The 15,264-nt window shown below is 36.2% G+C and overlaps 1 protein-coding gene across 2 annotated transcripts in view; it reads left to right on the forward strand.

Annotated features, from left to right (window-relative positions):
- DHX9 (DExH-box helicase 9) overlaps positions 1-15,264 on the forward strand; it is a 47,201-nt gene that overhangs the window by 2,700 nt on the left and 29,237 nt on the right. Inside the window, exons 2-10 of one of the 2 annotated variants that reach the window (XM_019635554.1) lie at positions 6,778-6,892; positions 7,924-8,036; positions 8,637-8,785; positions 11,366-11,412; positions 13,360-13,496; positions 13,821-13,910; positions 14,019-14,180; positions 14,316-14,393; positions 14,937-15,128. In XM_019635554.1, the coding sequence (XP_019491099.1) occupies positions 6,778-6,892; positions 7,924-8,036; positions 8,637-8,785; positions 11,366-11,412; positions 13,360-13,496; positions 13,821-13,910; positions 14,019-14,180; positions 14,316-14,393; positions 14,937-15,128 (1,083 nt within the window). Of the gene's footprint in view, positions 1-6,777; positions 6,893-7,923; positions 8,037-8,636; positions 8,786-10,369; positions 10,500-11,365; positions 11,413-13,359; positions 13,497-13,820; positions 13,911-14,018; positions 14,181-14,315; positions 14,394-14,936; positions 15,129-15,264 lie in introns of those variants that run through there. The other variant, XM_019635555.1, reaches the window with a different exon arrangement.

Here is a 15,264-nt window from a genome sequence, read left to right on the forward strand (position 1 = left end):
AGAGACTTTCTAGTATATTGTACCTTTAGTTAATTATAGGATTTTTAATTACATTGGTTTCCCCATCTGTAAAATGAAGATATTGGACTAGATGATCTTGAGGATTATTTCTGGCTGTGAGAACAATATTGCAAATATCTTTCAAATATTTGAAACCACTGACATTTGCGCACATCTTATGAACTATTAGGTATCTTTTCACCTTTTCCTCTCTTGTCTTGCAGTAGAGGTCTGCCAAAGGCAAATTCTGTTTAATTTTCTTTTATGGGAAAATGTTATTTTACCTTCTTTCTTGAATAATATATTCACTATTATAGGATTCTGGGGTGGCATTTTCCTCCTTTAAGCACTTTAGAGAGAATTTCATTGTCTTCCATTGTTTTCTGATGGAAAGTCAACTAAAATCTTTCCCCCCATATGCATTGTCATTTTCTTTGGTTGCTTTCATTTTTTCTTTACCTTTGGTTCCATAGGTTGACTGTGATATGACTAGGTATGGTTTTCTTTTGTACTTACCCTGCTTGGAGCTTGCTGAGGTTCATGAACCTGTAAATTTATGTCTTGCCAAATTTGGGAAACTTTGGCTATTATTTCTTCAAATATTTGTTCTTCATTTTTTTCTTTTTCTGCAACTCAATCTCTGTTGGATAATTTCTGTTGATCATCTTCAAATTCACTGATTTTTTTCTCTGTCAACTCCATTTTGCTTTTAAGTCCATCCAATGGATTTTTTATTTTATATATTTTCTGCGGGAGACCAGCTCCCACAGGTCCAGGGGAATCCCTTTGGTGGAGACGGTGTGGGCGAGGAAAAAAGAAACACATGGGGAGGCGCTTTATCAAGAAGAGAAGTGTCTCAATTGATTGTTACAGCGTGTCCCTTTTTATACCGGACAGTTGACCATTACATCATTGAGCTATTTTTTCAGAGACAAACTTTTACCCATATGTCTTCTACATAGTTTCATTATTTTTTCTTCCCAAGGTCTATTCTAAGGGATGGCGGTTACAATTTTTGCTAGTAAGCTGTTTTTTCCCTCTGGGCGGGGAGTGGAGTTTGAGGGAGTGGGGAAGCAAATGTTCCCAAAGCGAGACAAAGTACAGCAAGTAGAAACTGTTAACAGGCTGGCAGTTCACTCTGTAACTTTGAAGGTAGTTTGTGACATAGGCTTGCAGCAGCACAGTGGAGAATGAGATCTATCTAGCAACCTTCCCACACTGCTCACCCGGGCCTGAGAGCCTGTCAGCTTGCCAGCTGCCAGGCTTAACCCTTACTGCAGACCTCTGGCTCAGCACAAAAAAAGGCCAATTCTGACTTCTGTAAAATTAACCAAATAGCATTGAGATATTAAATTATAATTAGCCCATTTAGATTAAGCTGGTCATATCCAAACTCAGTTCTTTTAAAACTCTTAAGACAGAGTGCCCCAGACATCCAGCGGCTCCCGGCAATTTTCTTTTTTCATTTGTAGCATTTTCAGCTTTTTCCCCCCTGTAGCATTTCTTTTTCATTCATTATAAACGTATGTTCATAATATGAATGTGAATTTCCTTTATCTCATTGAGCATACATAGTTAGAGCATGATACCTGCTTTAAAATCCTTGACTACTAATTCTAACATCTAGGTCATCTCAGAGTTGGGCTTTGTTGATTGTATTTTCTGTTGAAATGGGATCCCCTTTTTCTCTTTGTATATCAAGTAACTTGCATTATATTCTGAGCATTACAAACATTATGTTGTAGAGATTAATGTTCCTCCAAATAGTATTGCTTTTGTTGTTGTGTTGTCAAGCAATTTTTTTGGTTGGACTCAATCTGCAAACACTACGTTTTGTGTAACAGCTCAAATCTCCCTTCAGTTTTCTGATCCTTTACTAGGTGGCTTGGAGTCTGCCCTGTGTATGTGTAGTTCAAGGGTTAGCCAGAGGTTTGGGCAGAATTTATACACACAGTTTGAGTTTCCTTCCTCTTTACTTTCCAGGATTTCTTCCTCACTTTCTACCAGCTTTGGTTTCACCAAATTCTTATTCTCTGATACTTTAGGTCAGAAAGACTAGGCTTTCAATTGGAGATTTAGCTGCCTCACACAGTCTTTCCTGGGGCCAAAAGCCATAATAAATGGGTGACACCTTTGCTATTCCTTGCATTCTCATTTCAAATCCCCTTCAGAATCTGTTAGCTTTTGTTCACTCTTTGGTGCCTACGTATAGTTGTTGAGGGTCTTTGGTATTTTTTTTCTCCAGAGTTCATGTTATCTGTAGGAAGATCAGTCTTATAGGAGCTTACCTGGCCATACTGGAAACAATACCCTGTTGTCTTTTTATTGCTAGCATTTTAACATGCTCAGATGTTTTCCATTAAATGCTCTGACTATGCATTTCCTATTTTCTTCGTCAGTTTCTGTGTTCCAGCTATACTGCACTCCTGAGTTCCAGCACCTTTCTGTTATGTGCTATGTGAATAAAATCTTTCAATCAAAAATATTGAAAATAAAGACATAAATAAAGCTTTATCAGGCAAATGAAGTATAAAATAAAATGGGAGTAACAATATTAATATCAGAATAAACTTTAAAGAAGAAAGCAGAAAAAACAAACATCGGTTCACAGTGTACCAATCCACCTACCATTAGAAATGCTGATGTATATATTGGCAAAACTAAAATGATAATGTGAGAAAGTAGTAGAGAGACCAAAAAATTCGTACTGGACATTTAAAAATTTGAACACTTGGTTCTAAATGAAAATTAAAAATTGCAGTTATAGACCGTTTAGGTAACAGTGTCTGTCAGTCTCTGGAAGGACAGGAAGCATTTGAGATCTGGGTCCCCGGCATACTTCATCAGTTTAGCTCAAATAAACTCTTACAAAAATTAACCTAAATAAACAAACAAAACCTTTAGAGGGCCAGAGAGGAGTAGTCATTTATTCAAGGGACTTCAGATACTTTTATTATTACATAAGAAATAGGTGTTTTGTTTTGTTTTTGTTTTTAATGGATGAACTAATAACTTTCAGCTCAGGAAAATAAAACATAAAATAGGAAGAAGTTAAAGAAAAAAATCAGAAATTGCTGAATTAGAAAGCAAAAAAAAAAGTGAAAATGGTAAGTAAAAATTTAAAATGCTCTTTGTAAAAGGTAAGTAAAATTCCAGGCCTAATTTTTTAAAAAGCAAGTACTATTGATTGGCAGTCATTTATGAAAAATCCACATTAGATGGGTTTGAGAATTCAGAATTTTCATATTTTAGAAAAGTAATATGGTGTACAATAATCTTATATGACATCTCTAGCACATCTGAGGTAGAACTCTATAATCAAACTTTCTTACTACATCCCTTAATGATTTTATAAGAAAAAAAGAGCTACTCAGTGGTCAACTTAATAAAGGTTTTCTATAAAACATTTCATAAAATTAAATGCTTATTACCAATCAAGTACTTAAGAAATGGAGTAGAAAAACACTTCATTGCCATGCTAAAAGGTATTATCTAAAAGTAATAGTAAACACTGTACTGAAAATGAGCCCTAGAGCAGAGCTGCTCAAAGTGTTACAGTTTGTGACGTCGGTACAAAAATGAGCAAGCATTCCGAAACACCTAGAATATTGTGACAGCAAATGTTGAATCTGGTAGAAAACTTGGGCTTGTATTTTGTATGTCTATTTCATATTTCTAGCAATTGATTTTTAGGTATATTTTACAAAAATATTGTTTCCAGTGGGTTAGGGGAAAAATCTCAAAGCCAGTTCTTTATCACAGATAGTTTGAGATGCACTGCCGTAGGGCAATTTCGACAAGATTGAAGTGGCTGCTATCATTCCTATTACTCAGTGTAATGCAGTAAATAAAAGGAGTATGTAATGTAAGAAGACAAATAAATTAGGTGCAACTATTAAAAAGAAGGTAATTGGAAAAATTTCCTATTCACTGTAGTAGTAATAATTATAAAGAACTTAATAATATGTCATTCGTACAACCTTTAAGAACAATGCATCAGATTTTTACTGAGGGATAGTGTCAGGAACTCTTAAGAGTCTGGGATTTTACCATACTTGTAAGCTAACAATTCAGCCTGCCACAGTTTCGTAGACGCTAGCAGAAGACACAAGACTTCTGAGTCAAAAGACAAAGGGTGTTATTCCTCATGGGATATCAGGCAGCATGAGCTTCATGTTTGCATGGGTTCTCCCTTGTCCCCAAATCTATTGGGAAACAAGTCTGCCACCTACCCTGGAGGACGATAGTATCTCTGTCTTCCAAGGTCATTTGCTATTCAAACATCCTTGAGAAGATGTTTAGATAAGACTTGGAGAAACACAAGATAGCCAGGGAGAATTTGTCTAGAGAGATGGAAGACTTGGTGAAATATAGGAGCTATACCGTGTTTCTGGATGGGAAGTTGTGTTATTGTAAGATGTCAGTCAGTTCATTATAAGGAAGTCAGCTCTCCCTGAGTAAATTGTATAAATTTAACATTATTTGATAAATTAGACAAAAAAGTTAATTAGCAAGAAATAATTGCTGAAGAATATCCAAAGAGAATTTAGGTGAAAAGTATTAGCCAATCCTACCACCTGTTAATAAAGACTAAATTATTTTAAGATTACAGTAACTAAGTTGGCACAATACTAGCTCCAAAATGGGGGGTGGGGATGGGACAGGGAAACCCCAAAATATATTAGAAAATAATGCAGAACAGGTCTCAGGATCAGAAAGGCCATTTTATGGATAATGTACAAGGCAGAAACTAGATTTAACTACAGAAAACTAGCAAAATACCTTTTGGGGCAATAAGCAGCATTAATAAAAGGAAAAAGACAAATTTTTTACAATTTGTATGACAAATAGTGAATAGCACTGAAATATTAAATTCTTAGAAGTTAATGAGAACAATGAATATCCAGGTAGAGTAATGGGCAAAGAAAATGTAAATTAAAATAATAGGTTGCTATAACAAAATCCAAAACTAATACTGGTAAAGATGTAAAATGCATTCTGTAATTCCCAGAATTGGAGAGGATATGGGAAAGTAGACCCTCATCTATAGTGCTGGGCAATACGAGAGTCAGCAACCATCCTGGGGAAGCATCGTGGTGCTTTTTAAAGTGTTGGTACCTTTTAATCCAGGAGTTTCACTTTTACATATTTTTGTAAAAGAAATAAGCCAAAGTACAAAGAGTTTATGGCAGTGTTGTTTTATAATTTCTTTAAGATTGGCTACAATCTAAATACCCATCAACATGGTATTGCTTGAGTTATGTATAGCACGTGCGTGTTGTGCTATTGAGTCAGCTCTGATTCCTGAATGAATGACATTCACAGTGTCCTGTCCTCACAGCCCTGCTCAACTCCTGTAGACTCATACCTATGGCTTCTTTGATGGAGTCTATCCATCATCTCACATTTGGCCTTCCTCTTTTCCTGCTGCCTTCTGTTTTTCCCAGCATTATTATTGTCTTTTCCAAAGAACCTTTCCTGCCTTCTCATGATGTGCCCAAAGTTAGAACAGCTTTAGTTTTGTTACTTTTGCCTCCAGCGATGTTTCAGGCTTAATTTGCTCTAGGACCCACTTGTTCACCTTTCTGGCGGTCCAGGGTAACTGTAGCGCTCTCCCCCAACACTGTATTTCAAATGAGTGTTTTTTTCCTATCAGCCTTCTTCACTGTCCAACTTCACATGCATACAGAATAATTAGGAATACGAGGGTGTGGGTGATCCTAGCCTTCGTCTCTAATGACACATCTTTGCTCTTAGTGATCTTTCCTAATTCTTTCATTGCTGCCGTCTCTTGATTGATTTCTTGGCTGTGGCCTTCATTTGAATTGATGACTGAACCACGGTTTCCATTTTTTGGTTGTCCATGTTAAAGTTGTGGATCTCTTCTGTAGTCATGATTCTTGTCTTGATATTCAGATGCAGTCCTGCTTTGGCACTTTTCTTTCACTTCCATCAGAAGTCATTTCAAACCATTGCTACTTTATGTATACATACAGTGGAGTAGTAAATCATTAAAATTCATGTAGATCCATATTTAAAGAAACAGAAAATGCATGTACAGTATTTTGCATTTGTCTTGGAACTTGCTGTTTCCTCTCTGGAAATCTCTCCTCCCAGAAACTCTCTTGGTTGGCTCCTCACTTGCTTTGTATCTGTTCTCAAATGTCACCTTTGGAGTGTGGCTTCCCCTTTTTGCTTTATTTAACTAGTGATCTCTCACAGTCTCTGTTTTTCTTTTTATGCTTGATTTTTCTCTGTAGTATTGTATCACACTTGACATATGCATGTATTTATTGTCTAGCTCTGTAAGAATATAGAATTAGAATATAGCTATTTGAATATTGCTGTGAGTACAGACACATCTGTGTTCATTGTTTTCTCAGTACCCAGAACAATGTCTGCCATGCAGAAGCCTCCTAACAGATCCTTCTTCAATGTTGAATGTATTATAAAGATACTAAGTGGATATTTATAAAGATACTAAATTAACTATACAGCATAAACTGATTCCACTTTTTGTGGAAAAATTATATTTGTATACATATTATATTTATATATAAAATCTCCAGATGGAGAATTATGAGTAATATTTATTACCCTTATCCTTTTCTGCCTGAAATGAGAATTTAATAGTTTTATAGTCACTGAAAACAAAGACGTTAGTATTATCGGGAGAGGGAGGGAGGACAGCACCTGGGTCTCCTTTGAGTATAGAAGACTTTACTCGTCCCTGTGAAGGCGAAATTGCTGATACTGCCTTGACTTTTTCACTTGAAGGAAGTACCCTCTCTGCCCCCGTTTACCAATACAACTGACATCAGAGCAGATACTGGTGAAGGTTTACCAACAACGAGGGGAGGACCTCTTCCTCCACATCTGGCTCTCAAGGCAGGTAAGGAACTTGAACATGTGCACCTGACTGAGAATAAGTTACGTGCGCTCATGCTTAGCCATCCATCACCTCTGTCACTTGGATAAAAAGAAATAACTACAGTACACCCTTAATGTTGAGGGCGATCCCAAGGCCTTCATAAATTTGCAAATACCATCAGCTCATTTAATTTCTCTTATAAAGTGTATAGCTTAATTCTTTGCTGTCATTAGCTTTTACTAATTTCTAATCTCTAGGTAGATTTGCACAGACTAGACCTTTTGGTTTAAAGGGTCTGATTTCTTGCCCTGTCTCGTTTCTAACTTACTACTACCAAATATAATGTAGGCTTGCTTGTTTACCTTGTGGATCCAAGGCATTGCTGAATTCTATGTATTACCTAAACTTATTGGTATGTCCACTGTAGGGTAGATTAATCGGGATATTTAGTCAAATTACTTAAGTCTCAGATCCAATATTTAGAAAATGAGAATAACAGTAGAATTTACTTCTTAAGATTGTGAGGAGTGAATTTTTTAAAAAGCATGTAATGAACTTAGTGGAGTTAATGATCAGCCAATATTAGACTCTTTAGTTACTCTGCTTTTTAATCAGGATTCATCACTTTCTTATACCTTTTTAGCTTCTTATTTTCATCACCAGCACTAGCAGATAGCTTTTCTCCAGGAACATATTTAGCAAAGCTATTCTATCAGTTTTATCATTTAATCAGTTATTACATATGTAACAACTTGAAAAACAAAGCTTCATTGAGAATGTATGCTAGATTATCAGTCATTTAAGATCATTACTGGTAGCTTCCCCCTGCATCCCTGCCTTGGAGTTAGCAATAACAGTCACGTAAGTAACACTTTTAAAATTAACATTTTTCAAGCAAGTCATGGAGGTTTCAGCCCCTTTCCAAATAATTGAAACCTTGGACTTCTAATTATGGAATGCCAAAATCTAAATTACGAATATTCTTTAAAATATTCAGGACCTTTCTACACTATGATTCATCAAGAGAACAATCATTTCCTTTTCCTTAATAGAAAATAATTCTGGAGTTGGGGCCTCTGGGTGTGGTGCTCCTGGGCCTACCTGGGATCGAGGAGCCAACTTGAAGGATTATTACTCAAGAAAGGAGGAGCAAGAAGTACAAGCGGTGAGGCTGTCGTCGCGCTGTCACATCTCCGGGAATGCGATCTAAGACTTAGTTCACAGCAAGAGATTTGTCATTTGATTTTTTTAAGTGGTTATTCAAAACAACTTATTTATAAATGACACCATAAACCTAAGCTACCCATTAAATCTGGTTACTAGAATTGCCTGTGAAATAAAACAGTATTTTTTGTAGTTGTAATAAAAGGTGTCATTTACTTTGTAGGAAATATAGTTACCTCAGTAAACTTCATTTTATGAGCACTCATTGTAAAAATGCCTTGATAAGACAACTTATTTTCTTACATAATATATTTAAAGTGGTAAAACCAACACCAAAAAAAAATTGTCAGAAGTTTCTTAGGAACAATTTAAATAACAACACCTTAACTAATACCTCGTTTATACAATAGGACCATCAGATGCAATAGAAACTAATTCCAGTTCAGTTTTGACTAGGATTAGAAATTATTAAAAGCAGCTTTTGCATTATAAAGGGTGATACATTGTTATAAATTTAGAAGGCATTGTTATAAATTTCTAAGTCTTAAATGTTCATAACTAAAATTAGCGCAGCCAAACTTAATTTTTGTTGCTTCACCAGACTCTAGAATCAGAAGAAGTGGATTTAAATGCTGGGCTTCATGGAAACTGGACCTTGGAAAATGCTAAGGCTCGTCTGAACCAATATTTCCAAAAAGAAAAGATCCAAGGAGAATATAAGTACACCCAAGTGGGTCCTGATCACAACAGGTTTGCTTGTTTCACTCTTTCTCTTTGATAGTAAGTTAGGGTTGTTTTGGATATTCATTGTTCTATTTTTGTATGTATCTGGTTCAGTTTGTGGATTAGCTTTGAATTGTAAGAAGAAGATATATTACTTTGCACAAGAAAAATTGTCATTGATTTGTTATGTGCAGTTTATTATGATTTTCACTTATGAGTATGATTTTAGCTGTATAAGAAGTTCGGCATAAATGTTTGTATTGCTAGACTTTTCAGGGCCTCATTTGAATGTGAAAGGCAAAAATCACAGCCATAAATGATGGTTTGTCCATAACAAGACTTAAAAATCTGCCAGAAGTGGTGAATTTATTCACTGCAGTATTGTTAGAGGCAATTATAACGATCATTTCTTTAACGGGTCAAAACAGACACTTAAGTTTTAGAGTCTCGGAGGTTTACACCGAGATTGCATTACACCAAGTCCAAATTTCTTTTCAGCTTTGAAAGTTGCCAGCTCTCAAGAATACTGTTGTTGAAGTTGTGAGGGCTTATTGTAAACCTGAACAGCTTCAGCCTTTGTGAGTTAAATTAGCCTACTTTTATTCTGTGAAATTTATAAAACTGCACATACAGGGAGGTCATTGTAGCAGTGACAGTATGTTTCTCAGCCTGCTTGCTGTTCTTCCTGAGAGCATTCCAGGGTGTAGTACTTATTACTCCCAGGAAAGCTCATATGGATTAGATCTTCAGGGGGCACTGTGTCTTTAATGGAATGGAGGGAAGGTTATAATAGAAACCTTCTGGATGATTTAATTTGCTGTCCTTTACGTATGTGAAATTATTAAAAAATATTTTCCTTGAAAATCAAAGCATTTTTCCTTGGGTGCATCTGGTAACCTTAAAATAATTATTACAGAAATAAAACTGACACTGGTCAAAGTGATAATTCAGAGCATGGTTCCCTCTGCTTCCCACCATTTTGTTGAATCCTGAATTCTCAAATACGTAATTCTGATATCAGACTTTAAAATCCTCTATGGGGGCCAGCTGAGTGGCTCAGTTGGTTAAAAGCGAGCTCTGAGCAACAGGGTCTCCGGTTCGATTCCCAGCCCAAGCTGAGCTGCTGCTGAGCTGCTAACAGGTAGTAGGATAGCTCAGCTAAAAAATAATAATAATAAAATTTAAAAAAATAATAATAAAATCCTCTGTGGTTGTAAAGGAAGGATACAGTTGTTGATGGTTTTCCTTTAATATTTTGTCCTTCTGAACTGATTGGGCTTAGTAGCACTGGGTGACTTTTAGAACAATTAGATAACTTACGTATGCCTGCAGCTAGTTGTAAGCATTTTTTGATGTCAGTATCTTACTGACTTGTGATAAAAGGAATTGAAGAATTCAGGATATGAAGATCAGGGAGGCAAAGACAGTCGGGGCGGGTTGGCGGGGAGGAGCAGGACAGCTTTGCTCCTTGAGTGTCCTTTATTTAAAGGCATAACAGACAGCAACACCAGAGGTCTTGTTCATACACACATGTGCTGCTGCTTAGGCTGAACTAAGCAATCACATGGGAAACTGTTGTAAACTGACTTCTGGTGTCGCTGTTCCCCCTAGGTGGAGGAGAATGAGATTGACTTTAAGCCTGGCTGAGAAACATACTGGCATCAGTGTCATTAATGAAAGGGTGGATGTTGTTCCCCTGAAAGTCAGTGGCCTTTGACCCCTGAAGCCGCTGTGCCTGAAGGTCAGTTCACAAGAGGTATAGGAAGGAGCCTAACGTTTTTTTTCTTAAGCCTCACCTAACCTTTTAATCACAGCACAAATTCAAGGTTAGAATGTACCTGAGCAATGCAAGGATCGGAAAGCATGATTTTCAAAGGGCAGTTTTCCCATTTTTAAAACCTATGTCATTCCCTAGAATCTGCTAGCAGTTTTAGCTATAATTTTCAAAAATATTTTGTTATTCAGGACCTTATTTAAGTAAATGTGATGTGAATAAGTTAACTTTTTTTTTAATTAAGGGCTGCTTCCAACAGGAGGCAGATGCCCCTGCCTCAGGAGCCACTGATATATGCAGTGTTTGTATGTTCATGCATATGTGTGCGTGCATGCATGCATATAATTGAGCTTATCTTAACGGATTGAAGTCATTAGTGGGTGGCCCATGCAAAAGAATCTTAAAATAATCACAACTATCATTTAAAGAGCTTTGGTCCTATTTTATTTTTTGGCCCCAAACTAAGTGGAAAATTCCTTTTTATTGAATGTGTTCTAGCTATTCCGAGTACAACCTTTGGAATAAGATTAAGTAAATATAGAATCTAAAACCCTAACATTTTCTTTTCATGAAAAATTGGCTCATCAGCTTTGGTTATAGTAGTCATGTGCCATTTGTACATTATTTGGAGTTTACATACTTCATTTGTTCTAGGATTGAGCAGAAGTAAATGTTTGCAATGTTTCTTTGTTTTTGGTTTTTTGGGTTTTTGTTTTTTGGTTTTTTTGCTGTGATTTACCTAAGAAGTTGGAAAGCCTGCCTGATTTGGGAGTCCTAGATTTAGTCATTTCGAACAGTGAAATTCCTAACCTTGTTCGTATGTGTTGTTACAGGAGCTTTATTGCAGAAATGACCATTTATATCAAGCAGCTGGGCAGAAGTAAGTGTCACTGCTTCCTTGCTCTTAAGCCTTGTTCAGTGGGGTAATAGTCACATTAGAATCTAGAGCCATTTATATGTATGTATGTATGTATGTATGTGTGTATGTATGTATGTATATATGTAAGCTTTTTTAATTGAAAGTGTTTATAAGGGGAGAGGGGTTATCACTTTGTGAGGGGTGAAATGTCTTAACTATTACATTGTTTTGTACACCTGAAACTAATAATAATAATAATAAAGAGTATATGATATAAGGTAGCGTCTAGGTAGGATATTTTAGAATATTAGTAATTATATGAATTAGCCCATTTTCCCAATTTGCCTGTGAAAAAAGATCATGCTAGTGTTATGTTTCAAAGGATAAGGAGATGGTAGGCTACTTAAGAGTCTGCCAGAGTCAAAGAACTTTAAAACATCTTTTTATCTTTCTACATAAAGGCATTCTTTCAGTTTGTTTAAGTAAAACGAGCTAGATGAAATTTAGAAAGGAGTACATTGGCTGATAGGATTAAAAGGTGGATGTATATAGCACTCGAAAGCCATAGAGTCAAGAAGAAAAGGTGAGAAAGTTATCCTGAGGAAACAATAGATTGGGGTTATTCATGAAGTAAAAAGGCAAAAGATATGCATGTATTCTTTATTCTTAGTAAGTTTACAGCAGACAGTGTATTATGCTTAAATGATAAGGAATTAGCTCTGTGTACCTGGTTTGTCACTAACAGGTTTTGTGACTTTGAATAAATCACCCCTTATATCACTGGGACTCAGTTATCTGTGAATTGAGAGAAATGCCCTAAAATTCTTTCCAGCTTGAGAATTCTGCAATAACACTAATGTTTTAAATTTCGTGTATGAAGGACTTTCCTGATAGAATGAAACTTGAATGAATCATCAGGAGATGATGTTGAATTTTTTTATCCTAGACTTTAAAAATAAGTCATGTTGAGTGGATGGAATATGAAGGGAAGAGGCTAAAAACAGTCCGACTTCTGTGAGTCCATTGGTCTGACCGTCAGAAGTAGACTAAATGGGCGAGTTAGACAGGAATGTGTCTTTGCCCACCCCTTCTTGCTTTATGTCATCTCCTAAAACAGTGATATTGAAGGAAGGAAAGGAGAGGAAACTTTCTCTGAGTGTTTTCTTTAAGTACAAGTAGCTACGAGGTTCAGTCTAATGTGTTGGGATCAGCAAATGACAGCCCTCGGCCAAATACCGCCCACCACCTGTTTCATAGTTTTATTGGAGCATAGCTACATTCGTTTGTTTATGTTGGGATAGCAAACTTCTGTTAGTGGCCAGATCATAAATATTGCAAGCTTTGTGGGTCAATATATAACACACTTATTTTTGTCATATTTGTACAACTCTAAGAACATAAAAACCATTCATTCCTGGGCCTGTAGTTTGTCAAACCCTAGTTAACTATTATCTCTGAGTGGTTTCAGACTTTAAAGATAGAGTTGAATATGAGTAGTGAATAGTTGAATAGTTGGGTCTACAAAACCTAAAATATTTATTGTCTGACTTTTTATAGAAGAAGATTGCTAACCCCTGGTCTGCATAACCACTGTGGACCGATTTTCATTCCTTTGATTATTTTGCCTTTTAACCTTTTGCTTTTCAAAAGTTAAACTGATTTCTTCCCCTATTTTAATCTCAAATGATGTTAATAATGACAACTTTTATTGAAATACATTATTTGCTTTTATAGTGATGATTCGTGTGTTAGTATCAGCCTGTAATCAAGATGGTTACTTAGTTGATATGCTATTATGGAATTGCTTTTGATTAGCAGTTAGAATGAAAAAGAACTTAGAACCCGGGACTTACACTGTATTTTAGGGTGGCTTTTGTACCTAAACCCCTAGTTGCTTATGAAACAAGATGTTTCTTTCCTTAGATGAGTTATTCTTCTGTCTTTGGTAATCCTGACCTTAAATTGTAGGGATTTTTGCACGTGAGCATGGATCAAATAAAAAACTGGCAGCACAGTCCTGTGCCCTGTCACTTATCAGACAACTCTACCATCTTGGAGTGATTGAAGCTTACTCTGGACTTACAAAGAAGAAAGAAGGAGAGACCGTGAGTCTTTAGACTTAGTAGCCCAGACAGATATTGTAAAATTCGATTTAGCTGTTTAGTATTTGGCTAAAAACTAATTTGTGGTTCTAGGAGTATTACCTTAAGTAATAGAAATGGCCCTACTAATAATCATCTGTGTCTGGCTGATTGCTGTGTTCACAGTGGGTAATAATTGTTGAAGTAATTCTTTCACGGAAGGGAACTAGTTTTTGGCTTAAGAAAATTAAGTAGTGTCGACCACATAAACTTAACCCTGTGACAGTAGATTTGAGTAGTGCTTATATGTGTGTTACATGATTTTCATGGGTCATCCTTTTTCTCTAGATGGAACCTTACAAAGTTAACCTCTCTCAAGATTTAGAGAATCAGCTGCAAAACACTATTCAAGAGCTCAACCTTGAGATCCGGCCCCCAGTAAGCATACAGTTAATTATTTAGTTCACTTTTGTATAGAAATTCTCTAGTCAGACACACAAGCAACTGGAATTGATTATTTTGGTTTTCTTTCTTCTTTTTTAATAGCCTGATGATCCTTCTGTGCCTGTTGTACTCAACCTTGGCAAATTGGCTCACTTCGAGCCATCTCAGCGAAAAACCCAAATGGGTGTAGTTCCTTGGTCACCTCCTCAATCCAACTGGAATCCTTGGACTAGTAGCAACATTGATGAGGGGCCACTGGCTTATGTGAGTGCAATTGTTTTTGAGATCAGACTCTTATATTTTACTTTTGAGTATTTTTCATTAGGATGTCTGGATAAAAAACAGATTCAGTTTGAAGATGAGTTATGGGCTTTTGTTTGTTGCCTTCCCATTTTACAGGCTACTCCAGAACAAATAAGCATGGACCTCAAGAATGAATTAATGTACCAGTTGGACCAGGATCACGATTTGCAAGCTGTAAGTCTGAAGTATATAGTGCCCAGAGCTTCAGAACTTTCTAGGTATGGGCAAAAGGACAGTGAATAATATATTTTGTCCTTTCTAGAAAGGTACATCAAAGATGTTTACCAAACTGCTGATCTTAGTTACCACTGAGAGTAGTTGTCGTGAGTTAAGGGCCTGGGATTATTAGTTCCCTTAAGTGGAGATATTGGGGTACTAAATCTTTTTGATGTTTTTCATTTTTCAGGTGTTTTTTAAAAATAAAACAACATTAAAATGTTGAAAGAAAGGACATGTATATGGAATGTTTAGGAAAAAAGGAGGAAAGTAAAGGTATGGACAAGGCCACTAGACAGATTCTCCAGAAATGTAGTGAGAAGGGGTAGTTCTGTTAGAGAAATAAATATGTACATTCTTTTATGAAAAAGTATATTTTGAATACTAAGCCAGTGGAAAGCAATTTTTATAGAGATGGCAAATTTGTTTTAGCATTAAGACAATTGCTTCTAATGTATATGTTGGTAGAAATTTGACTGAAGTGTAATTTTTCTAATACAGGTCTTGCAGGAAAGAGAGTCACTACCTGTGAAGAAATTTGAAAATGAAATCCTGGAAGCGATCAGTCACAATTCAGTTGTCATTATCCGAGGTGCTACTGGATGTGGTAAAACTACACAAGTTCCCCAGTTTATTCTAGATGAGTTTATCCAGAATGACCGAGCAGCAGAGTGTAATATTGTAGTAACTCAGGTAAGTAGTAAGCCAACTTGCTAGGCATGTGTCTGGTGTGGATAGAGTTTGCAGGTGGAAATACCTAGAGGCCAGACTATTCCTAATTCTTTGATCAACTCTTCCTTTGTAGCCACATAAGGTTTTGAAAGTGGTA

This window comes from Hipposideros armiger, unplaced genomic scaffold (genome assembly GCF_001890085.2).
Source record: "Hipposideros armiger isolate ML-2016 unplaced genomic scaffold, ASM189008v1 scaffold_22, whole genome shotgun sequence".
Classification (NCBI taxonomy): Eukaryota; Metazoa; Chordata; class Mammalia; order Chiroptera; family Hipposideridae; genus Hipposideros; species Hipposideros armiger.